This window comes from Coregonus lavaretus (assembly GCF_964263955.1).
Source record: "Coregonus lavaretus genome assembly, chromosome: 21".
Lineage (NCBI taxonomy): Eukaryota > Metazoa > Chordata > Actinopteri > Salmoniformes > Salmonidae > Coregonus > Coregonus lavaretus.
In genome coordinates, this window is record NC_140008.1 from 23,794,970 (window position 1) to 23,820,654 (window position 25,685).

Sequence of the window (25,685 nt, forward strand, 5' to 3'; positions counted from 1 at the left end):
GATAGATAGCAGTGTCAATTCAGTTAGCCAGCCGCTAGCTAGCTAGCTGAACTGGTCAACTAGCCAGTTTACCACTGTCACTTGCAATTATTTGTTGTTATTTCCAAAGGTTTTGGTAAGTGTTTTGACATTTCTGTTTATTTTCCAGCATGTTTATTAAGTAGTTAACTATTTTGCACGCTAACCAATTTAGCTAGCTAGTTAGTAACGTTAGCTACAACACGTTGTTGTGTTAATGTACGGTAGCTAACGTTAGCCAGCCTGGTTCGTTTTTGTCAAACAGTCAGTCAGCTAGTCTGACGAAGGTTTTCACTACGTTAATGCACTCATAAATACACTTTAACTTTTGTTGTTTGTTGTTTTGCTAGATAACGTTACATAGTTAATCAGATGTTGCTAACTGGGGTCGGGACGTCTGTTACGTTAATGTTGTACAGTACTGTATGCCAAGGTACCAAATGCTTGAAACACCCAGCCTGAATAGTTAAATTGGCGATCTAGCTAATTTATAATATTAGATATACAATTGGAGATAGGAATCTTGGCTAACTAACTTTATCCAGCTAGCTACTTCCTACGTGTTCAGCTAGCTAGCTAGCTAGCTACCAACACTCAAATATATTTTAGAAAACAAATCATGTAATTTAGCTGGTATTATGAATCTAACGTTATCATTCAGATCAACAACATCCAAGTTAGCTGGCTTTGTAGCAACAAAAAGGCTAGCATACAGAGCTCACCGTCACTCATGTACACTAAGTGTACAAAACATTAAGAACACTTGCTCTTTCCACGACATAGACTGACCAGGTGAATCCAGGTGAAAGCTATGATCCCTTATTGATGTCACTTGTTAAATCTACTTCAAGTGAACCTCCCGAGTTGCACAGTGTTCTAAGGCACTGCATCGCAGTGCTAGCTGTGCCACTAGAGATCCTGGTTCGAATCCAGGCTTTGTCGTAGCCGGCCGCGACTGGGAGACCCATGGGGCGGTGTACAATTGGCCCAGGGTAGGGGAGGGAATGGCCAGCAGGGATGTAGTTCAGTTGGTAGAGCATGGCGTTTGCAACGCCAGGGTTGTGGTTTCGATTCCCACGGGGGGCCAGTATGAAAAAAATAAAATAATAATGTATGCACTCACTAACTGTAAGTCGCTCTGGATAAGAGCGTCTGCTAAATGACTAAAATGTAACTGTAAGATGAAGGGGAGGAGACCGGTAGAAAAAGGTTTTAAAGCCTTGAGACATGGATTGTGTATATGTGCCATTCAGAGGGTGAATTGTCAAGACAAAATATTGAAGTGTCTTTGAACGGAGTATGGTAGTAGGTGCCAGGCACTGCAACGCTGCTGGGTTTTTCATGCTCAACAATTTCCCGTGTGTATCAAGAATGGTCCATCACCCAAAGGTCATCCAGCCAACTTGACACAATTGTGGGATGCATTGGAGTCAACATGGGCCAGCGTCCCTGTGGAACGCGTTTGACACCTTGTAGAGTCCATGCCCCGACAAATTGAGGCTGTTCTGAGGGTAACTCAATATTAGCAAGGTGTTCTTAATGTTTTGTACAATCAGTGTATGTAGCTAGCTCTCTGATTTATAAAAATAATCAGTTATTTGAATTTCATGTTTGTAGAACTATTTTCTGGAAATGTTGCTTAAATGCAACAATGATTTTCAATGGTATGACAATTTTGTGGTTAGAACTGAAATTCTATAAAAAAGCTTTGATCTGATAGAACATAGTGTAATGGTATATACATCTGAAATTAAGTCATATTTTGACAGAAATGGCTACATTTAACAACTTGACCAATCCATATTTGGTTGTCCTTTCTGTCTGAACTTGGAGAGAGAACCTCTTATCTTACTTTTCCATAAGATTAATGGCAGTATTCTGACATCATAAACCACTTTTTTGGGTAAAGTCTTATTTTGATGTGTAGGGGGGGACATCAAAGTTACTCCTTTAAGTATTTGGTTGTCCATATGTGCAGAATTTGGAAGGGAAACAAATCTCTAACTTGTCTATCAATGTGGACCCATGTCTCAGTTTGGCACCCCTTTAAGCCCAATGTTGCCCTTTTGCAACACTTCCAAAACTACCTCAATACTATAATCTCTGAGAACTAACAATCATCAAAATAAAAGCTAGACAGTCTGGGAGAATTTGAAAATTCCCAAAACAATTAATTTAGCAGTATTGATTTTATAATTGTTAGTTTGAGCATAGGAACACAGCATTAGCCATGGCAAAATACATTGAATTGCAGGAAATTGGCTTTAAAACTGCAAACATTTCTCTCAGCTCCATGGAGAAAATTTTGACTTGCAGGAAATTGGCTTAAAGATACAAACATTTCTCTACACCTCCAAAATGGGGGCCTCGCCTACAGAGCCCATTGCCATGCCCATGCCTACCGTTATCTAGAAAAACCCTGAATAAATACTTGTGTAGGGTACCAGTGTGGTCTCAGACAAGTTTCTAATGTTTCAGAGGCTACTAATACCACAATGTAGCCTAGCGGTTAAGAGGTTGGGCCAGTAACCGAAAGCTGACTAGGTGAAAAATCTGTTAATGTGCCTGTGAGCAAGGCACTTAACCCTAATTGCTGCTGTAAGTCGCTCTGGATAAGAGAGTCTGGTAAATTACTAAAATATAACAATTTAAATTCTGTTTTGTTTAGGACCTGTACAGGATGCAATTTAAGAGACATTGCATTTTTGCAACGGTGGGTCTCACAGGTTTAAAGGGAAATATCTAAATGTTTTCACTTCATATTCATAATCTCCAGCACCACCCCAACATCAACATATGTGAAAATGGGGCGTTTCTGTTTTGTAGTAAAAAAGATACGTGTTTCCAATGACAAACCAATTAGTAGGCAATGCCTACTCATAATTGGTTAAAATCACACGATGCACACCGACGTTATTGGAAACACTTATCTTCTGTCTTTATTACAAATCCTAGAAACGTGCCATTTTCACATGTTGATGTTGGGGTGGTGCTGGAGATGATGAATATGAAGTTGAACATTTTTAGAATTTCCCTTTTAAGGATGCGGCAAATGACTACCTGTTTAGCAGGACTTGTCCAACGTTGGAAGGTATGCCCATAATCAGTAGAAGGTTCTGATTAGGAGGTCCTTGTTTGCAATAAATAATTGAATCCAGTTGTTAGGCACTACCACCCCCAGTGTTTCCCCTCTATCCCGCCGCTGCTAAATTGTTGACGCCGCTCCAAAATTATGTTGAAAAGATAATGGAGCTATACAGTGGGGAAAAAAAGTATTTAGTCAGCCACCAATTGTGCAAGTTCTCCCACTTAAAAAGATGAGAGAGGCCTGTAATTTTCATCATAGGTACACGTCAACTATGACAGACAAAATGAGAAAAGAAATTCCAGAAAATCACATTGTAGGATTTTTTTATGATTTTATTTGCAAATTATGGTGGAAAATAAGTATTTGGTCACCTACAAACAAGCAAGATTTCTGGCTCTCACAGACCTGTAACTTCTTCTTTAAGAGGCTCCTCTGTCCTCCACTCATTACCTGTATTAATGGCACCTGTTTGAACTTGTTATCAGTATAAAAGACACCTGTCCACAACCTCAAACAGTCACTCTCCAAACTCCACTATGGCCAAGACCAAAGAGCTGTCAAAGGACACCAGAAACAAAATTGTAGACCTGCACCAGGCTGGGAAGACTGAATCTGCAATAAGTAAGCAGCTTGGTTTGAAGAAATCAACTGTGGGAGCAATTATTAGGAAATGGAAGACATACAAGACCACTGATAATCTCCCTCGATCTGGGGCTCCACGCAAGATCTCACCCCGTGGGGTCAAAATGATCACAAGAACGGTGAGCAAAAATCCCAGAACCACACGGGGGGACCTAGTGAATGACCTGCAGAGAGCTGGGACCAAAGTAACAAAGCCTACCATCAGTAACACACTACGCCGCCAGGGACTCAAATCCTGCAGTGCCAGACGTGTCCCCCTGCTTAAGCCAGTACATGTCCAGGCCCGTCTGAAGTTTGCTAGAGTGCATTTGGATGATCCAGAAGAGGATTGGGAGAATGTCATATGGTCAGATGAAACCAAAATATAACTTTTTGGTAAAAACTCAACTTGTCGTGTTTGGAGGACAAAGAATGCTGAGTTGCATCCAAAGAACACCATACCTACTGTGAAGCATGGGGGTGGAAACATCATGCTTTGGGGCTGTTTTTCTGCAAAGGGACCAGGACGACTGATCCGTGTAAAGGAAAGAATGAATGGGGCCATGTATCGTGAGATTTTGAGTGAAAACCTCCTTCCATCAGCAAGGGCATTGAAGATGAAACGTGGCTGGGTCTTTCAGCATGACAATGATCCCAAACACACCACCCGGGCAACGAAGGAGTGGCTTCGTAAGAAGCATTTCAAGGTCCTGGAGTGGCCTAGCCAGTCTCCAGATCTCAACCCCATAGAAAATCTTTGGAGGGAGTTGAAAGTCCGTGTTGCCCAGCGACAGCCCCAAAACATCACTGCTCTAGAAGAGATCTGCATGGAGGAATGGGCCAAAATACCAGCAACAGTGTGTGAAAACCTTGTGAAGACTTACAGAAAACGTTTGACCTGTGTCCTTGCCAACAAAGGGTATATAACAAAGTATTGAGAAACTTTTGTTATTGACCAAATACTTCTTTTCCACCATAATTTGCAAATAAATTCATAAAAAATCCTACAATGTGATTTTCAGGATTTTTTTTTTCTAATTTTGTCTGTCATAGTTGACGTGTACCTATGATGAAAATTACAGGCCTCTCATCTTTTTAAGTGGGAGAACTTGCACAATTGGTGGCTGACTAAATACTTTTTTTCCCCACTGTATATGTTTTAATAAGATAATGAGAACTAGCAATTACTAAAATAAAAACTAGACAGTCGAGGCTAATCTCCCCCATTTTGATTTTATGTTTGAGTCACTCAGGTAGAAAAAGAACACAGCATAAGCCATGGCAAAATTTGTAGAATTGCAGGATATTAGCTTTAAAGCAGCAAAATGTCTCTGCGGCCAAGAGGACAGGCTTACATTTTGGCTGGAGACTGCTGCATTGGCCCCCCCGACGCGAATTTAGCCACCGCTTATGTAAAAAAAAAAAAATCTGGGAAATGCTTCGCAAGGTATAATACCTGAATTCCACTTGGGTCTAAAATGGGCTACACACAGGCCTAGTTCAGACTCCAATAAAACATTTATTTTCATCAATTTTATTCCAAGTTGTTTGGCATTTGACACCTCACTCTCTCCTCAAGCTCTGACTTTCCTAACTTTTGATTGTTTAGACAGGATTGTGCCACCACCCTTGTCACACTGCCATGGCTGACAGCAGCATAGTTACTTTGGGGATGGCTCGGAGCCTGCTGGTGGACTCCTCTGTGTATGACTCCAGGATGGCTGAGACTACTAAGGATGTATTCCTGGGTTTGGGTTCTGAAGACATGGAAGGCAAGAGTTTCACCCTTCTCTCAATCAGTGTGATATTAACTGCCTTTTACCTGAGGCTGTCACTCAAAACAGGAAAGACTTCTTTTTATGATTGCTTTCACATTACCTTTGAGATTCACTGAGCCCTTGGTCCTCTGTATTCTCTTGTAGAGATGTTACCTCGGGTCGAAACCAGAGTCGTTCTTGTAGGAGAAGCTGGCAAAAATGGAGCACTTGTCAAAGCACTGCAGGTACCGTGCCCAAATGGTTTGAGCCCAGTTGTCATTGTGGAAACATCATTGCATTATGGTTTGTTTGTGATTATTATGTTTTTATTTTAAGGATAATGAGTAAAGTGAGTCAATACACCTGCTCTTTCCTTGACATAGACTATCCAGGTGAAAGCTATGATTCCTTATTGATGCCACCTGTTAAATCCACTTCAATCTGTGTAGATGAAGGGGAGGAGACAGGTTAAAGAATGATTTTTTTTTAGCCTTGAGACATGGATTGTGTATGTGTACCATTCAGAGGGTGAATGGACAAGACATAATATTTGAGTACTTTTGAACGGGGTATGGTAGTAAGTGGCAGGCGCACCAGTTTGTGTCAAGAACTGCAACGCTGCTGCGTTTTTCCACACTCGACAGTTTCCTGTGTGTATCAAGAGTTGTCCACCACCTAAAGGACATCCAGCCAACTTGACACAACTGTTGGAAGCATTGGAGTCAACATGGGCCAGCATCCCTGTGGAATGCTTTCGACACCTTGTAGATTCATGTACCGACAAATTGAGGCTGTTCTGAGGGCAAATGGGGGTGCAACTCAATATTAGGAAGGTGTTCCTAATGTTTTGTACGCTCAGTGTATGTCATTACAAATAAATGTAGGACTAATATAGGCTAGATACTTAGACATTTAGCTTTTTAAAGAAAGATTGTGCTTCTGGGGTCTTTACATCTGCACTTGGAGATACGAATTGTTAATACAGGGTGTTGGAGTGATATTAGGCAGACTACTGTTTCCTAGAGATGGTACAACGGCTTATAAATACGGGGATTTAGATTTGTTTACAGCTTATGGCCATTGGTTGGGTTCATGCAACATATCTTGTCCTCTTGGCAATCATATAATTTAGGTTAACTATCTACTCTCATAAGGATTTAGTGAAGTTTTTGGAGTTTTGAGGGTGGATTTTAAATGTGTTTTGATAGAAAAGGGGGAAATTACCTAGGCCCACGTTCCATTCATTTAATTGATGTCTGAAAGTTGTCAGACTGTATCCAGAGAGAGAGGGTGAGCTTGGGCCAAGATTAGAAGAATCTTGCCAATGTTCTCCAGTTAAACTTCAGACCGTGTCCTGTCTATGGCCTTTAGAAAACGATTACTGTCATGATGAAAGCAGGACGGGAGACATGTCTGTATGTGTGTGGGGGAGGGGAGTGGGACAGATGTGCTTTGTCTGTGAACGTGAAGCAGCGGCACAGACCTAAACTGTAGGAATAAAACGGGTTCACCCTTGAACGCCGAGAAGCTTTTAGATCTCAAGGCTTCTTTAAATGATCTATTTTGTGTGCCAATATGTAGTATTGGCACATCCACCGACAGCTTAATCAGAGGGGGAAGTCTGCTGAGTGAATCGACAAAAAAAGTCGACCTGCTGCTTTGAACTTTATTAATTTAGCAGAACTTTCCCCCCGGATAGTGTTTGACATTTGTTTGAAGTCCTTGCCTTCTGGGTTGCAATGACACAGGCCCGTTGTTCAGAGAATTTGTCATTTTGGTGTCACCAGCTTGAGGTCAATGATTCATTTTACAGGCTGTCAAAATAATGGAAGTCCCGGTGGTTAAGATTAGAGGAGGAGAACCGGGTGCTGAGTCCGGAGAGAAATTGATAAAATCTATAATCAATATGGTATGTCTTTTTTCGGACTGGGATTGTGTTGCATGCTTTAATCCACCAAGGGGGGTCTCTTTGCATGGGAAATCTCAGGGTGATTGGCGTGCAACTGCAGCAGTATCCTCACAATTATTGGTAAATGTCACAGATTTATACTGTTAACACCTGGGGTCCAAGCTTAGATGCCTCTAACAAAATGATCTAACACGTTCACACTGTTGATTCCTCTGATGTATGGTGGCAATAATTCTGAGGGGATTATGCATTTTATGAATACGGTTTACAGGTATCATACATAATTTCTCTCTTCAGCTTAATGATCTCTGATTTATTTAGGCTGTGTTCTTGATTCAAATTCTGCCCGACTGAGTTTAGTGAGTTAAATCGATTTAATCGAATCAAAATAACACTATCTGAGTGAGCACTGGAAATTGTTTCATGCGGCATTGAGCAATGTCATGGTGTGCGTCAGTCTGTGTGTCTGCAAATTAATGAACGGCTTTCAAGTACCTGAACTTCAATGTTTACTGTTTGCTCTAAACTCCACTAAATGTGCTTTAAATGTATCACTCATATTGCAATATAATATCATGATTATCAAATTACTCCTTTTTATATGAAAGAGCTGCTTGTGTGTCCCTACTCTCATTAACAGTGACCTTTTTAATCCAAAGGATATCAACGTGCCTTGCATAAAGACAGACGATGTCAAAGAGTTTGGAGACGGAGAAAACACAGAGTTTGAGACGGTATTCGTGCTCACAGACTTTGCCTCTCCTGACTACATCTATCTTTACAAACATGACAACCGGATCGTGGGCCCCCCGGTTGTTCTGCACTGTGCGAGACGAGAGGAGGTAAGGACAGGAGAAAATCACTCCTGAAATATACTCACTCACTCGGGGATGGCACTTGCAGTGCTCGGCTATGGATCACTCCTCGCCCGTTCAAGATCTGAGGTTTTGACTGTTATGGTGCAATTTAGCATCTGCCTGCAACGGGAGATGAAGTTAAACATGGTGGAAAAGTTGTGCTTTCAAGTTAAATAGATTTATATGATGGTTTTGATTGTTCCCGTGAACCCTGAGAAATGCATCACTGTTGTCTGGGTCTAAACAGAGCACCTGTTCAACTCAGCCAGATTACTGGGGAAGATGAACACACCACTGGCCACAGATCATTGCAAACCTTACCAGTCACCTCTCTAAGATTAACGTAGATCTATGGAGGAATGCATCACAGCTCTAAAAACTGAAAAGGCTTAAAATATGGCTGTATTCAGAATGAGAAATTGTCTCTGCATCTATCCCCTTATCTACCGACCCTGGTAACTTGGAGATCAGCAGAACACAAACGTACAGTGCCTTCGGAAAGTATTTAGACCCCTTGACTTTTTCAAAATGTTGTTACGTTAGACTTATTCTAAAATGGATTAAATCAATGTTTTTCCTCAGCAATCTACACAATACCCCATAATGACAAAGCGAAACGGTTTTTAGAAATGCTTGCAAAATTATTAAAAATAAAAAAAACAGAAATACCTTATTTACATAAGTATTCAGACCCTTTTCTATGAGACTCGAAATTGAGCTCAGGTGCATCCTGTTTCCATTGATCATCCTTGAGATGTTTCTACAACTTGATTGGAGTCCACCTGTGGTAAATTCAATTGATTGGACATGATTTGGAAAGGCTCACACCTGTCTATATAAGGTCCCACAGTTAACAGTGCATGTCAGAGCACCAAATACAGGTGTGCCATGCTTGTAGCGTCATACCCAAGAAGACTCGAGGCTGTAATCGCTGCCAAAGGTGCTTCAACAAAGTACTGAGGAAAGGTTCTGAATACTTATGTAAATGTGATATTTGTTTTTTATTTTTAATACATTTGCAAACATTTCTAAAAACATGTTTTTGCTTTGTCATTATGGGGTATTGTGTGTAGATTGAGGATAAAAAAAATGATTTAATTAATTTTAGAATAAGGCTGTAACGTAACAAAATATGGAAAAGGTCAAGGGGTCTGAATACTTTCCGAATGCACATACTTGCACAGGCCTTTCATACAGCTTTGCTACTGACCAGTAAAGAACCCCCCCCCCCCCCCCCCAAAAAAAATGCAGTGAAGGAAATAGCAGAGATTTCTAAGCACCATATTGTTTGTTTTTGTTTCCCACAGCCCCTGCCATTTTCCTCTCGTCCTCTTTACTCTACCACCATGCTCAACTTGTCACTGTGTTTCACAGGCTTCCGCAACAAAGAGGAAGTTGTAAGTGGAATGTGTTCAAGCTGATTGTGTCATTATTTGTAACACTACAAAGTAACAACATGTCGGTTTTGTTTGCTATTTTAATGCTAAGAGATATGTGTTGGTGCCAAATGTCACTCACTGCCTTTATCCCCTGCAGAAAAACCTGGTGAATCTGGTGCATCACATGGGAGGCACCATTCGGAAGGACTTCAGCACTAAAGTCACCCATCTCATTGCATACTCTACTCATGGCGAGAAATACAAGGTTTGTAAAACAGCCCTTTCCTCCCATCTGGAAGAGCTCATGTATAGACCTAATCCATGTGATTTAGTTCTCCTCAGGGAGTTGCTGTTGTTGGATTCTTTTCTTCCCCACATGACATTTTACTTGCTGTCTGAAGTTTTCGTTTTTTTGATTCTCAGTGGTTCTGTTGGCTTTTCTCCACATCGCTTCATTTTCTCAACTGAAAGCTCAACTTGTTCAGTGTTTTGCTCCAGCACTTTAAACAGGAAAAGTAGCCTAGCTCTCTTAACAGACACACTGAGCCATTTTACATTGGAAAGTGTCTTACTGTTTAACAGAGTACAAGAATGAGAGCAGTTTCAATACACATGCCTTTTTTCATCCCTGGTTTTGAAGGAGCTTTTTAACTCTTGCAGTACCCGGCACATAGCCTACATCTGTTGTAAAAGAGGGCCAAACACCTCAATCCTCTTTTGTAAAGAGTAGATAGTTATCCTAATTAGGGTTGGGCGGTATCTAGATTTTCATACCTTCATACCGTTTCTGTACCATACCGGGCACAGGAGGCTGCTGAGGGGAGGAGGGCTCATAATAATGGCCGGAATAGAGCAAATGGAATGGCATCAAACACCTGGAAACCATGTGTTTGATACCATTCCGCTCCAGCCATTACCACAAGCCCGTCCTCCCCAATTAAGGTGCCAGCAACCTCCTGTGATACCGGGGTATACAGTATTACCGGCAGTGCACACAAGGGCTTTCTTTCCAATCGTAAAAAAAACACAACGCACAAAACAAATTTAGGCAGCAGGGATCTTGATCCAGGAGGGGTTTGTCTCTGCTGTAACCAAGAAGCTTGTCTTGCAAGTTAGCAAACCAAATGCATAGCTGGAACCCTGAGCTGGAGATAATTTATTTGGCACATCTTAGATAGTTAACTTATAGTTATAAGCAGTGGCCTAGCACGCATTCCACCCACCCAAGCTTTAGGGTGCTCCCCCCAAAAAGGGGCAGTATTGAAAATCGTACAGTCTGTATTTCAAAATACCCCGGTATGTGGTATGTACGGTATACCGCCCAAGCCTAATCCTAATATGACATACCTCTGTGTCTCCTCTAGCTTGCTGTGTGTATGGGGACACCCATCCTCACCCCAACATGGATCCATAAGGCCTGGGAACATAGAGATGATGTGTAAGTACCTCCTCACGCGCCAGACAATGGCCAAAGCCAACTGCATGCCCAGTCCTCATTGTGGTCTTCACATTCATGTTTGTACATCAACGTATACTATTATGTACATGTATGAGGGCTAACAACCACCTGTTCTTACAGTAGTTTCCATGCTGGAGATGAAGAGTTCCGCACTGAGTTCAAAGTTCCCCCCTTTCAAGACTGTGTGCTGAGCTTCCTGGGCTTCTCAGACGAAGACAAGACCAACATGGAGGAAAGGACGATCAAACATGGTATTGGCCTGAGGTCTTACTTTTTCAGTATTTTATTTTTTGTCCCTTCATATGTTATATCTAGGCTTTACAAAAGCTACTCTGCATGCACATTATCTTCCCTTCTATTATGGAGTACTTTTTGAGTTTTTAAAACTTTGTGTTTCTCCAAGGTGGCAGCCACCTGGAGGTTGGAGATCAGAAGTGCACTCACATGGTGGTGGAGGAAAACTCTGTCAAGGAGCTTCCATTTGTACCATCAAAGAGACTTTATGTTGTCAAGCAGGAGGTGAGCACTTCAATGAAGTAGATGTCAGCATACATCACCGAACCCGCGGGAGGCAGACATAAACATAAAACATTTCCCCAGATCAACAGTGTGTCTGACTGAAGCATAATACCTCAAATTCATGCATTTTATGCGCCTCAAATTCATGAATTTTCCTAATACATTGGCATTGTCAAGTCTTGGAAAATGAGCCTTGTTATTTTCTTCTAAAGAGTATGTCAAATTAGCATTTCTATTTAATGCTTTTGGTTGTATTGATTGTATTGATAAACTCTTGCCTCACTTGAATGATCAATATTTTATTTTCCTTTTAACTAGAAAAGTCATTTGAGCAGAGATAGTGAGCACTGGTGTTCCCCACCTTGTATCAATACTCTGTTTCTTTGCCTGTTTAAGTGGTTCTGGGGAACCATACAGATGGATGCCCGAGCAGGAGAGTCCATGTACTTCTATGAGAAGGTAAGTTCTGTCTGTGAGTCAATCTGATTCATCCTCCCAATGCCCTTACACAAACCTCTATACAGTGGAATGGACACTGCTAAGAATCTATAAGCTGTGTCGCACACATCCTCACGAGTCTCCCTCTTTGGATTGAAGTGAGTTCAGAAAATAAAATACAAATATTTTTCACATACAAACTTTACTTGTCTGAACTACGAATCAAAAAAGCTCCCCAAAAATAGTATGGTCCCTGTGATAGAATGTTTATTTTGATTGGCAATATTCTGCATTTTTCAAATTCCATGTCTGGATTGTAAGAGAAAGTGTTCTTGCAAAGCATGTTAACGTTTAATCAAACTATTATATAAGTCTGAGTATTCACAATTGTAGTATTGTGTGCTTGCAAACGTAGTCAGTAGACTTCCATGTTTACACTTATAAGTGTAATTGCTTTACATGTGCAAACGGATGATTAAAACTAGGTGAAATTATGGCTTCGCAAGTCTCGTTATCACAATTTTGAACATCTCCCCTCCAGAACTTAATAGAGCATCTGACCAAAATACGTGTGATTCTTTTTTTTTTTGTTCTGGTTTTCCTTTTTACACACATTTTTCTCCATATACCCTCATCTGACATGCCCATGATTCTGCTACTCTCAGATGGACAGTCCTGTGATGAAGAAGGCTGTGTCCCTGCTGTCCCTCAACACACCTAACAGTAACCGGAAGAGGAGGCGTCTGCGGGACACCCTGGCCCAGCTCACCAAGGAGACCGAGATCTCCCCCTTCCCTCCACCCCGCAAGAGGCCTTCTGCCGAACACTCCATGTCCATGGGCTCTCTGCTGGACATCTCAAACACCCCCGAGACCTGCAAGGCCCTGGCAGGTGAGAGAGGAGCCACAGTCACTCATCAGCCACACATGTCATGTCACAAGGCTGGTAACACTGGGTGTTAGCCCATCAACGGTGGTTAATAAACTCCTCTAGCCTCGTTAAAAGTTAATGCAGGCAAAAACAGACAGGGATTATAGCATCATTAGTGTCTCGTGTCAGCTGAAATCAGGGCCCTGTCATAGACTGAGGAGACGGTCACTGCTTGTTGCAGGGGGAGGCAGGAAGAACCAGCACGCTCTGCTATTCTGTTTGAACCACCCCCCCTGTCTTTCAGAGCACAGTGTAGAGAGCAGCAGGTGTAGGAGGCGCTGTGCTAAGGCCAACAGGCAGAGCAGGATGATGAGGAGGAGTGCCAGGGAGATGAGGAGTAGGGGGACAAAGAGTAGCCCTTCCACTGCACTAGCACCCCCACCCTTCAGCAGGAAGCAGGGACCCCAGAGGCCCCCAAGGGTCCTCAGGACAGGGAGGGTGTCCCCATCCATCCCAGTCCCCGGCCACAGCGATTGAGGAAACTTCGTGGGTGGACTCGTCACAGGAGTCAGTCTGTCTCAGCGAATGCCAGGAGAAGACAGGTCACTCAGTTGAACTGTCACTGTGGGGAAATCCGATTTGGCATGATATTAGAAATTAAATAAGAATGTTTTTAGAGCTGTCTGGATGATCAAAGTGGTGCAACAGCAAGAATAGTAGGTTGAGCGTTAAAGCCTGGAGAGTTGAGGATGAAATTATATGAAGGGATGGGATTATATGAAATGCATTTAGTTGCATTCTGGAGCTATTCTCACTAGCTAAGATAAAAGCCCCAAGTCTTCTGCAGAGTAGCCTTCACTTTGCATGTCAGATAAAATACTTTTCAGAATCTCAATTTTCTAAACTATGAGACACGCAGGAAGTCAAAATAAGTACAGAAGTTGTGGATAGTCAAAGAAAACATGTTTTTCCCCACTGTCTCAATCAATATTCACCTCTTGACCATCTCTGGCTCTCTTCCAGAACATTCCCGGCCCCTGAAGAGCTCTACACCTGCTGTCCTGAAGCAGTCGGCTAGATGGCAGGTCTCCAAGGAGTTGTACCAGACAGAGAGCAACTATGTGGATATTCTCACCACAGTCTTGCAGGTTTGTTGCTGCTACTGTGGATGTTGGTCTCACTTAGCACCTCCGGGGCTGCTAGGGTCCTAATCAGGCTGTCCCACTGGTGCCTGAGTCCAGTGACCAGTGGGAGATAAATTTTTATAGGATTGTGCGCGTCAGGACTGTCAGCTAGCCAGGCTCCCACTCACCCTGCAGGGCTCTCTGCTGCTCATCGTCCCAAGCCTCAGGCCTGTCCTCATCTCATCTCCCTACTCTGCTAGCTATAGCATTACTATTATACCAGTAGAATGACCTTGTTCAGCAAACCTCACTACCATATTTCGTAAACGGTGTAGTGTACCCTCTACTTTCTCCCCTACAACACCTTGTGTTCTCTTTCACCGAGACCCACGCCCACTAACCCCCACTCGTATGCAGTCACCAGTAGTGTCCTCTCTCTGTCCCATGCCCACTACACCATGCCAGCCTAGGAGACAGATGGCCGGCTTCACATTGGATGGTCTTTAACACTGACTGCTGACCCCATGTCCACTGACCTCTGAAGTCAGCCCATGAACTGGCCTGCCAAGAAGTGGGCTTGAATACCAATTATCCCATTATGATTCACACATGTTGGGCGCTTGTTAAAATGTATTTTTATTAGAACAAAAGGTAATTCCAGGCCATCTTGAGCCTTTTTATTATATTTGTTACAGAGAAAGCTGAATAGCGCTTTTTAATGGGAATAATGTATTGTAGTTTATCAGGGGACCTACTTTCACTACTGTTTGTGAGTTTTCTATGTCTTTGATAAGATGATGGGGAGGCAGGGTGGCCTTTTATAATGAATACATACCTGCACTCTAAAAGGATTATTATCCTCCCCAGTGTTGAAAATAGATTTTACTTTCTACTTTTTATATCATTCTCATAGTACTATTCAGTCTGAAATAGTGAGTACCATCTGTATTGGGGTGTGTGTATTGGTTAAGGGAATAGTGGGCTAACATTGAGTCTCACCTGAAACGTCTGTTCCTTTAGCTGTTCAAAGTCCCCCTGGAAAAGGAAGGCCAAGTTGGTGGACCCATTTTGGCTCCGGAAGAAATCAAGACCATCTTTGGCAGCATCCCAGAGATCTATGATGTACACACCAGGATAAAGGTGGCCACTTCTCTCCTTGAAATGTCCCAAGATGACCTGAACAAGAGTTTAATCTGCAGTGAAGTCACCTAAACGCCCTTTGTGTCTCTCTGCTTATTGGGTTAATGTGACAGGCCGATTTGGAGGAGCTGGTGATGGACTGGTCTGAGGACAAGAGTGTCGGGAACATCATTCTCAAATACGTGAGTGCAACAGGCCTTTGTTCTGAATGTTCTATTGAGCCATTTTGGACATTCTGATTCAGTTCCTTCCTCTCTGTCTGTCTGTCAGTCTAAAGACCTGGTGAAGGCTTACCCGCCATTCGTCAACTTCTTTGAGATGAGCAAGGAGACCATAGTGAGGTGTGAGAAGCAGAAGCCAAGGTTCCATGCTTTCCTCAAGGTACGTGACCTCTGAGACAATGTACATTTGTGTATACATCCATGTGAGTGTAGGTGTAGAAGTTACCATATGCCTCATGCTAAAGGTCATTCATTGCTTGTCTCTTTATGTACAGTAAGCTTGGAGGAAACTGCTCGGTCTGTGTTGTGGGTGTGAGTGATTGCCTGTGTGTGTGAGTAAGCTGCAACATGTCTGTCAGGTCTCCTCCTGCTTTAAGAGCAGTGTTTTCTTGCCTCAAGATCAATCAGGCGAAGCCCGAGTGTGGGCGGCAGACGCTGGTGGAGCTGCTGATTCGCCCTGTGCAGAGACTGCCTAGCGTGGCCCTACTCCTCAACGGTAGACTACACCACGCACACACGACAGCCAAATCTTGACCAACATGCTACATATGTGGCATGATAGAAGTACTAATTATAATGCATTCTCCTCACCTGCATAAGAAGAGAGTGATTGATTTCCAACTGAAATGTCACATAGGAAATAAAGATAGATGCTCCTTGCCTTTATCCACAGTTTTGTTATAAATCTGTCGGTCATATCAGTTGTTTGCCCTTGACTTTTTTCACTATTCTATCAATTATATATGTTAATGTCCATTGACCCATCTATCTTGCAGATATTAAGAAACACACTGCCTGTAACAACCCTGACAAAATCACTTTGGAGAAGGCAATCGAATCACTCAAGGAAGTTATGACGTGAGTCAACTGTGCACCGCCGGCCATGCATGAAGCATTTAGTTGTAATTAAGTTAAAGCCTCATCCATTATCCATGCATTTGCATAAAGTTATTGTAGCATCAGTTGGTTAACTGAATTTATTTTACCCCTCAGTCACATAAACGAGGACAAGAGGAAAATAGAGGGACAGAAGCAGATCTTTGATGTCGTCTATGAAGTTGACGGCTGCCCTGTAAGTTGTTTGTGCATTTCTTCACTGGAATGTTGCACGCTTTGTTGAGGCTCTAATCTGTTTATGGCTGTTCTCCAGCACCATAACGGCCAGGCCTAAGCGTTCAGGCTGATATCCCTATTTATTTCACCTAATTTCCATGGGATGCATTTTTCACACTGTTCACTGCACATTTATATCTTGTAATGCATGGCTTATTGCGCTGGAGTCAACTTGATAACGTGTGTGTGTGGACAGAATTTATGTAGAGCTGTGTGTATGTGTGAACCAAACTATTTTTCTGTGTACTGAAGTCCTCTTTTGAGGTGATTATAGTGGAGATGAGTTGATACTAGAGGGAGTGAATTAGTACACCTTTGGCTCTGGGCTGTGAGTAGTATAGCTTTGTTTATCTGGATTTGGAAAGCAGAGCATCCAAATGAATAAACATAGTTGATAAGGTTTTAAAGGAATAATGGGACTGGAAATGAAAATTCCTACATCAGCCGTGCAGTGAAATTACCAATCTGTAGAGTTAGACCCATTAATACCAAATATGGTGCTTTAAAGGAGGCCTGTGATTGAATAATGAAGCTCTCTCTGGTGGCCATGTTTATTTATTCACAAATGGCTGCTGGATGTCTTTGGTTGTGTGATATTCATCCCATCTCCGCTCTCTCTCTCTCCCTCCCTCCCCCCAGGCCAACCTGCTCTCGTCCCACCGCAGCCTGGTCCACAGGGTGGAGACCATCGCCCTGGGAGATAAACCCTGTGACCGAGGCGAGCACGTCACACTCTTTCTCTTCAACGACTGTCTTGAGGTAACGCCCACATCAATGAAATAATACCAAAAGTGAAAACCCGCTCATCTGGCACTCCAGGCAGGCTCAATGAAAAATTATTTGAAATAAAATAGAAATAGAGTATTTGAACCCTGGTCTGGCCCACATGTCACTGTATTGACTAGTGATGTCCCAGACATGGCTTTAGATGTTATAAGTTTACAATACACCCAAAACGCTCTCCAAGTTAACGTTATTGTGCATTTCAGAATATCTTCCTGTCCTCTATCCCCCCCACCCCCATTATGAAGTCTTTGGGACTTGCTAAGAAAATGCAAATTTAGTAGCAAGGAGCCCCACTGACTGATTATATACGGGTGTGCAATCTATCGTTGCTGACGCAGCTTCTTATCTGGCTCCTAATTAGTGAAGTGTTGCATTAGAATGGGGGTTAGCAATCAAACCCAGAATGGGTGCGGGCGAGGCGGCCTGATTCAGGAGAGTCAGAGCAGCCTGGTAATGAGCATGGGGAGAGCAGGGGCTGCACTCTTCAATTATTAATTGATTAACTCCTCTGTATTCATATCTCCCCTACCCCTGATAGATATCACCCTGCCTTCATGGGACAGACCCAACCCCCGCCCCAGCCCCCACACCGGCCAGTGAAACACATGCTAATGACTGGGACCGTTTACCTTTTATTAAAGGCCCTATCGATTTGTCACAGCTTAACCACTACCACCCTCCCCTGACACACACACTGGGGAGAGAGTTTATAGGTAGGGGTGAAGGCTTGAGGCTTCCCTACTTCAACTGTGTCTATTTGCAGATTGCCCGGAAGAGACGTAAGGTGATCAGCACATTCAGGAGTCCTCTGGGCCAGACGCGACCTGCAGCCCAACTCAAACACATCACCCTCATGCCTCTGTCCCAGATCAGGAGGGTCCTGGACCTGCAGGATACAGAGGGTGAGTGAGCCCCAGCCCTTGGCATGTTCTCTACCTACCTATCAAAACCTATCAAATCAAATGTTATTAGTCACATACACAGTTTACAGCAGGTATAAAAGGATGGAGAGATATGCTATGTGCTAGCTCCCTCAATGCAGTACATCAGACAGTAATAATAATAAGTCAAGTAAAACATGATAAAGAGGTCGTATGCATAGTAATAATGGACTGTTACACTGTATCTAGAAATATAAAGTGGGTAGGGTCTTGGTCACTCTATGGAATACATAGTATATAATAGAACAGCAGCGTTGACTGTGTGTATATATGTGTGTGAGAGTTCTGAGTGCGCGTTTGTGTGTGTGTAAGGATTGGATGTGTGGGTAGTCAATGCAAATAATCTAAGGTGCCGATAATGAGTTGTAAATAGTCTCTACGGTGCAGGTCTGTGGAGGGAGACGGCTAGGGTTAACTGTTCAGCAGTCTGATGGCCTGCTTACCTACCTACCACATTGCTTAACATCCATTACTAAGCAACAGGACCACTCCTTGTTTGTGCTTCTTTTGGGTTGGTACACATTCCCTGAGCAGGTGTATTTCTCCATTCTGTCCTCTTAATTTCCCCTGGATCCTTTTCCCTCTTTTGGGAAATGTTATTAATAAGCGTACTGGAAAGCCTAATATTTAGAGTCAACAGCGACAGTCTGAAATGACAGCCCAGACATAATCAAGCAAACATCTCTCCTCTCTCCCAATAGCAGTGACTCAGCTTGTGTTTGGCCTTGTAATGGAGCTGCTAGGTTTAATTTCACTGTCAATATGTACTATAATTACAACCAGTGTATGTTGATACATACCGAGATGCCCCTCTATGCATCTTAAAGAGAAATGGGATGCAGGTTTGGCAACAATTAGTTTGGCCAGCTAGACTATTTACATTTTGGAGAGGTCCAAACCTGGCTCATTTCTCTCTCTCTATCCCTCTCTCCCCTGTTTCGCTCTCTCTCTCCCTATCCCTTTCTCAGATTGCCATAATGCCTTTGCCCTGGTTGTGCACCCGCCCACGGAACAGGAGAATCTTCTCTTCAGCTTCCAGCTGACCACTGAGGACACGGTGAAGTCAACCTGGCTGAAGATGCTCTGTCGCCACGTGGCCAACACCATCTGTAAGGCTGATGCGGTGAGAGAGGCAGAGTGAGACAGTGGTCCACGATGGGTTGGGTGGGAGGGCTCCTTCTGAGAACACAGGCTGCAACACGTTGCCTGTCTGTCTGCTCGTCCTCTAACTAACACAGCCAGACTGGCCGGCGCGACCAAGGCAACCCTCACCGGTCTGGTGTCCTCGTGCAGAACACGGTGTCTGGACTCTTTAGAGGTTGATGAGGACACAAATGCAATTATTTAAATATTTGGGCCCGTTTTAGTACACTTACAAATTATGTTGCGTGAGAGGCCTTTTTGGTCATTGCAATCCTATTCAATTGTCCTCTGTGGTTAAACTGGAAGACAGATTAATGGAATTAGAAGTGGAATTGTACTAGAACTAACACTAAAGACATAGATTAGTTGTTTTATCTCGCCTCCACAGGTCTTTTCACTGATGTAGTATTAGAGCTTGAATGAGGAAGCTAACTAGTAATTGGCTGCCGGAGACAGATGTATATTTCCCATCATAATTAAAAACGGGCATAAGCTTCGGAGGTGAGCCCAGGCAGTCCCAGCTGTCAGGAGTGAGGTGTCCACTAGGTGGCGATGTAAACCTCTACTAGGCTGGCCTTGCTATCTTAATTGATTCACTGGCTCTCTCTGCACCATGAATACCAACCAGCTGCATGTAAAAACGGACAACAGCTTCTCACCCTATGCAGTTTGACAGCAAAGAAGAATGGGCTGGATATTTATTTAAACTTGTTTCTATTTTAAACAGGAAGATCTAATTCAGTGCACTGAGCCTGACTCTGTCCAAGTGAGCACAAAGGATATGGACAGCACACTGAGCAAAGCCTCTAGAGTCATCAAGAAGACTTCAAAAAAGGTAAAATGGGCTCCCAATTAGCCCGTCTCTCTCCTGTATTCCACACAAGCACATGTTGGATATTGGACCAGCTGACTGTTAAACAGGGCTATTTTGAGTCTCACGGTGGTTTTGAGTGTTTGTGTGACTGTTTAACCCCCAGGTAACGAGAGCGTTCTCCTTCACCAAAACACCCAAACGGGTGATCCAGAGAGCCTTCATGGCCAACAGCACCTCCGACAACAAGAGCCCTGGCCCCAGCTCAGAGAACATGAGCCATGTGGGCAGGAGTGCCACCCTGTCAGTAAGTTAATCCATCAATTTACCCCATCCACCCACCCACCCGTCTACTTCAAATGTCCAGGCCTTGAACAAGGTTTGTCTAATAAAGTCAAGAGGCCAAAGGGGAATAGTACAAGATAAAAGAGATGGGATGGGTACTCTAATTGCACCATGTACCTTGTTTTTCTCTGAAATATCATTTTGTAGAGCTCTCCTAAGCATAGTCCTAAAAGGGTTACATAATTAGGTGATTGTTGACGTCTATTGGTGAAATTGTTGTTCTGCCAGTCCAAGCCATTTTCTTTTTGACGGAATGGCTGCGGTTTTCAATTAATGATGACACATTCCTGTTTGAACTTTTCTCCTCTTATTCAGTTTAGCTATTTATTTCCTGTTGTTCTAACTGTGTCAGCAGTGATGTCAGGCTTTATTTTATCTCCGAGTCTTTTTCTGACCTTCTCTATACTTCCTTTTATTAGAATGGAAAAGATGAATCATACAATACTAAATATTTGAAGAAAGGTACTGCTCTCAAACTTTGCTATTAAAAATGGATTTTAAGTGCACCTTGATGCAGTGGTGGGATAAGCAGAGTCTGGCCTATGAGTTAACGGTGTCTCTCCCATGCTCTGTGACTCTCCCCCATGCTTTGCTCTGTGACTGTAGATGGCCCGCTCCACCTCCACATTCAACCTCAGCGGTTCCACCAAGAACTCTGCTGCTGCTGTGGTGCAACGCTCTAACTCCCTGGACCACCCACCCTGTCCCCGCCTCCGTGTTGCCGTCTGTATTCACACCCCAGATCCCATCCCTAGTCCACCCTGCCCTGAGGAAACCCCACCTAAGCCCCAACCCACCCCCACCAGGCCCCCTTACTCTACTGGCCCCCCTACCTGGAGGGTCCCGTCCAAAGGGATGCTTCCCCCTGGGGCCTGCAGGGACCTGCTGGTCCCATCTTCTGACCCCCACAAGGCAGGCTGTCTGAGGCCCCGCAAAGAGACCCTCCTATAGGCGGCTGACTGACGTGAGCATCACTATGCTAGGTTTAATACCCCTTTTAACTCAATGGGATAGGTAGTGGCTCTCTCACTGACTAACTCTTCATTCCTGGGCTGTGGTGGCACTCACTCTCCTGCTCTCTGTGAGCTCCCTCCTCCTGTCTTATCTGCTGCACACCTCACTCACTCAGCTCCACTAAGATCAGCCTGCAGCGCCGAGCAGATGCTCACTTTAGCTTTTACATAAGCCCTCTCAATCCATTTTGGTATAGGGAGGAATGTCTTACAGCAGTCACAGCAGCAGATGATTTGGTTATGATCTATGGCCTCCAAAGCAATAAATGTTGTGGTGACAGTGATTTTAATTATTCTCCCACTAATTTAATTAAATAAAGGCAACATTGTGCAGCAGTATGCATTAGTGTTTGGATGGAGACTCCAGGCCTTTTGACAATCTATCACTGGGCATTTGTGAAACACTGACACTGGCTTCATGTGTGTCCTGACTCCTGTTCGGTCTATCTTCGCTGTACCACTGCTATTGATCCCACGCCCTCAAATTAAACCGTAATGTCACCTCAAATCTCATTAACCTGACTGGGCCCTGTTGAAGTGAGAATGTGTTATGGTGGTTATAGCAACAAGCACACAGTGAGAAGGTGCTGGTGCATAAATTGGGTTGCTATTCAGGCTGGCCTTTCCTCTCACCCTGGCATTAGTCGGCCGCAGCTTTACTGAAGGAGGATACATGATACACGACGCGCACCTGTTTACGCTCCTACATTCGTTAACACTCGGGTCTCCATAGGGCAGACTCCTAATGAGGGTGAAATATGTATGCATTTTAACCAGCCAGACCTTGTACTTCCCCCGAAATCACCCTGCTTTTATGCAGCAGCACCTTTCATGTTGGCCTCCCCAAGTTGCCGCGGTAACATATAATCAAGGTTCCTTTTCAATAGATCCGATTCATCCGCAGTAATGAGCAGCACATGGACGGAGAGAGGAAGCCATGTCTTTACAACATGGCAAAATGTTGAATGGTTTTGAAAGTTGGGCGGAGAATAGTAATATTGTATTGGCGTTACTTGCTCGATTAGTTCAGTGCCAACATTTGGCTAGGAAGGCAGACTGGCACTGGGGAAAGCTGAATGTAAAAGTAATTAAATGAGACTTCCATATAAAACGACCTTGTATCCTTCACAAAGCACTTCCCACAAGATTGCTTTTGCGGCCCACGTGACAATCCATCTTCATGTCGTGGCTTTTAAACGGTCCACCAGGAGTCACAGCGTGTACATGTGGTCAGAAAGCCCTCATGTTGAATGACTTAAGTGCTCACTTGAGCGTTTGCTCATCTCTAATCCTTCAGTGTAACTCATTGTCCTTAAACTAACACTCGAAGGGTCGTTTCTGTGTTGGAACCCAATCAATTTCCTAATTTAATTAATGTCCCTGTCTCCTGTTCTGTTCCCTCCAGGCGATGCACTCTCCCTCCATGGTCAACCTGCCATCCATGTTTGAGAGGAAGTACCACACGTTCAGTCGCTCCACATCCCACCTGTTCTGATTGACTCTTAGAGGAGAGAAACCCATCAAGCTGTTCTGCACTACTCACTGTAATTCAATTAGCTCACCTCTCCACAATGTTACTACAGATTGGCACATCCTGTAAGCGTTTAATGAACACAAGTTCATACGGATAATGTCTGACTTGGAAAATGAAAGATATGGATACTCTTGTATTTAGTGTTTACTTACAATGTTGCAAGTTGACCTCTAGTGTCTTAGACATTTGGGCACATTTGATTAACATGTACAGAGGTACGATATTCACTGACATATTTTCTATATTTTTGTCGTAGAGGGATATAATTCACTGAATGATTAGCCAATAAAAGTGTTTTTGTTTTTTGGGAACAAGCCAGTTGGCTTCACTTACTAAAGTTTCCAGCTTTTATAAAGCTCTTGGAATGTTTTTACTTTTGATACAAATGAGCAGAATTAGGGGAACAAAAGCAAACATAAGCATATCTAAGTCTGTCTGTTTGCTGTTTTGTAAGTGATTGTTTTTTATGTTGTCAAGTGGGTATGTTTTTATGGGAGGGACTAAGGGGATGATGTTGCGTAACACTACATTTATTATCCAGAATCATTTTATAAATAGTCTACAAAAAATCATTTATTTTTCTCTTGCTATTTGTGTACATTTGCCTCTATCCCTTTTGTCTGTCATTATCCGTAATTGTTCTGATTACCTCTTGGCATAATTGTCTTCCACTATGTGTATTCCATACACTTCCACATGTACATGATCCAATGTTAAGCTTATTTCTGGTGGTTTATTCAGTTATAGGATGTTGTTCACGACTTCTCTTACCAACACACGATGAATGAAAAAATAAATAATTCCCTCCAATTAATCTGTATTGAATAGTGGCTATTATTATGCAAAGTCACTTTTATTCTGGTTTTAATAAAAATGCCCTATATTGAATGTTGGTGGGGGTTTTTAGGTAAAAAAATATATAACGTGCGTCTCACGTCCAGAGCAAAGTCCTGCTCTATAAACTGCAAGAGAAAAACTTCATCCAGTTACTTATTCAGTCAGTTACTTCTAATTTATTACAGTTGAAGTTGGAAGTTTACATACACCTTAGACAAATACATTTAAACTCAGTATTTCACAATTCCTGATATTTAATCCTAGTAAAAATTCCCTGTCTTAGGTCAGTTAGGATCACCACTTTATTTTAAGAATGTGAAATGTCAGAATAATAGTACAGAGAATGATTTATTTCAGCTTTTATTTCTTTCATCACATTCCCAGTGGGTCAGAAGTTTACATACACTCAATTAGTATTTGATAGCATTGCCTTTAAATTGTTTAACTTGGGTAAAACGTTTCGGGTAGCCTTCCACAAGCTTCCCACAATAAGTTGTGGGAATTCTGGCCCATTCCTCCTGACAGAGCTGGTGTAACTGAGTCAGGTTTGAAGGCCGCCTTGCTCGCACACTCTTTTTCAGTTCTGCCCACAAATGTTCTATAGGATTGTGGTCAGGGCTTTGTGATGGCCACTCCAATACCTTGACTTTGTTGTCCTTAAGCCATTTTGCCACAACTTTGGAAGTATGCTTGGGGTCATTGTCCATTTGGAAGACCCATTTGCGACCAAGCTTTAACTTCCTGACTGATGTCTTGAGATGTTGCTTCAATATATCCACATAATTTTCCTTCCTCATGATGCCATCTATTTTGTGAAGTGCACCAGTCCCTCCTGCAGCAAAGCACCCCCACAGCATGATGCTGCCACCCCAGTGCTTCACGGTTGGGATGGTGTTCTTCGGCTAGCAAGCAACCCCCTTTTTCCTCCAAACATAACAATGGTCATTATGGCCAAACAGTTCTATTTGTGTTTCATTAGACCAGAGGACATTTCTCCAAAAAGTACGATCTTTGTCCCCATGTGCAGTTGCAAACCTTAGTCTGGCTTTTTTATGGCGGTTTTGGAGACGTGGCTTCTTTCAGGTTATGTCGATATAGGACTTGTTTTACTGTGGATATAGATACTTTTGTACCTGTTTCCTCCAGCATCTTCACAAGGTCCTTTGCTGTTGTTCTGGGATTGATTTGCACTTTTCGCACCAAAGTACGTTAATCTCTAGTAGACAGAACACGTCTCCTTCCTGAGCGGTATGACGGCTGCGTGGTCCCATGGTGTTTATACTTGCGTACTATTGTTTTTACAGATGAACGTGGTACCTTCAGGCGTTTGGAAATTGCTCCCAAGGATGAACCAGACATGTGGAGGTCTACCATTATTTTTCTGAGGTCTTGGCTGATTTCTTTAGATTTTCCCATGATGTCAAGCAAAGAGGCACTGAGTTTGAAGGTAGGCATTGAAATACATCCACAGGTACACCTCCAATTGACTCAAATTATGTCAATTAGCCTATCAGAAGCTTCTAAAGCCATGACATCCTTTTCTGGAATTTTCCAAACTGTTTAAAGGCACAGTCAACTTAGTGTATGTAAACTTCTGACCCACTGGAATTGTGATACAGTGAATTATAAGTGAAATAATCTGTCCGTAAACAATTGTTGGAAAAATTACTTGTGTCATGCACAAAGTAGATGTCCTAACCGACTTGCTAAAACTATAGTTTGTTAACAAGAAATGTGTGGAGTGGTTGAAAAACGAGTTTTA

At 42.9% G+C, this 25,685-nt stretch overlaps 1 protein-coding gene across 1 annotated transcript; it reads left to right on the plus strand.

Moving 5' to 3' along the window:
- LOC311148871 (protein ECT2-like) lies at positions 1–23,899 on the plus strand. Its single transcript, XM_084185870.1, has 26 exons — positions 1–115; positions 5,337–5,499; positions 5,650–5,729; positions 7,298–7,393; positions 8,053–8,235; positions 9,558–9,647; positions 9,787–9,894; positions 10,994–11,067; positions 11,209–11,339; positions 11,492–11,607; positions 12,004–12,066; positions 12,711–12,936; positions 13,939–14,063; positions 15,060–15,179; positions 15,293–15,361; positions 15,450–15,560; positions 15,800–15,896; positions 16,177–16,258; positions 16,394–16,472; positions 17,153–17,272; positions 18,063–18,201; positions 19,209–19,363; positions 20,111–20,218; positions 20,361–20,501; positions 21,146–21,503; positions 22,958–23,899. Exons 2-25 carry the CDS (start codon positions 5,370–5,372, stop codon positions 21,488–21,490), a joined length of 2,988 nt encoding a protein of 995 aa, XP_084041996.1. The 5' UTR covers positions 1–115; positions 5,337–5,369; the 3' UTR covers positions 21,491–21,503; positions 22,958–23,899.
- The last annotated feature ends 1,786 nt before the right edge of the window (positions 23,900–25,685 follow it).

Bases quoted from the DNA above. Each gene is read 5' to 3' on its own strand.
- LOC311148871 (XM_084185870.1), top strand. From the start codon at position 5,370: ATGGCTGACAGCAGCATAGTTACTTTGGGGATGGCTCGGAGCCTGCTG. The intron at 11,340-11,491 runs GTATTGGCCTGA...TGTTTCTCCAAG, and splicing joins GGAAAGGACGATCAAACATG to GTGGCAGCCACCTGGAGGTT. The intron at 17,273-18,062 runs GTAACGCCCACA...GTCTATTTGCAG, and splicing joins TCTTCAACGACTGTCTTGAG to ATTGCCCGGAAGAGACGTAA.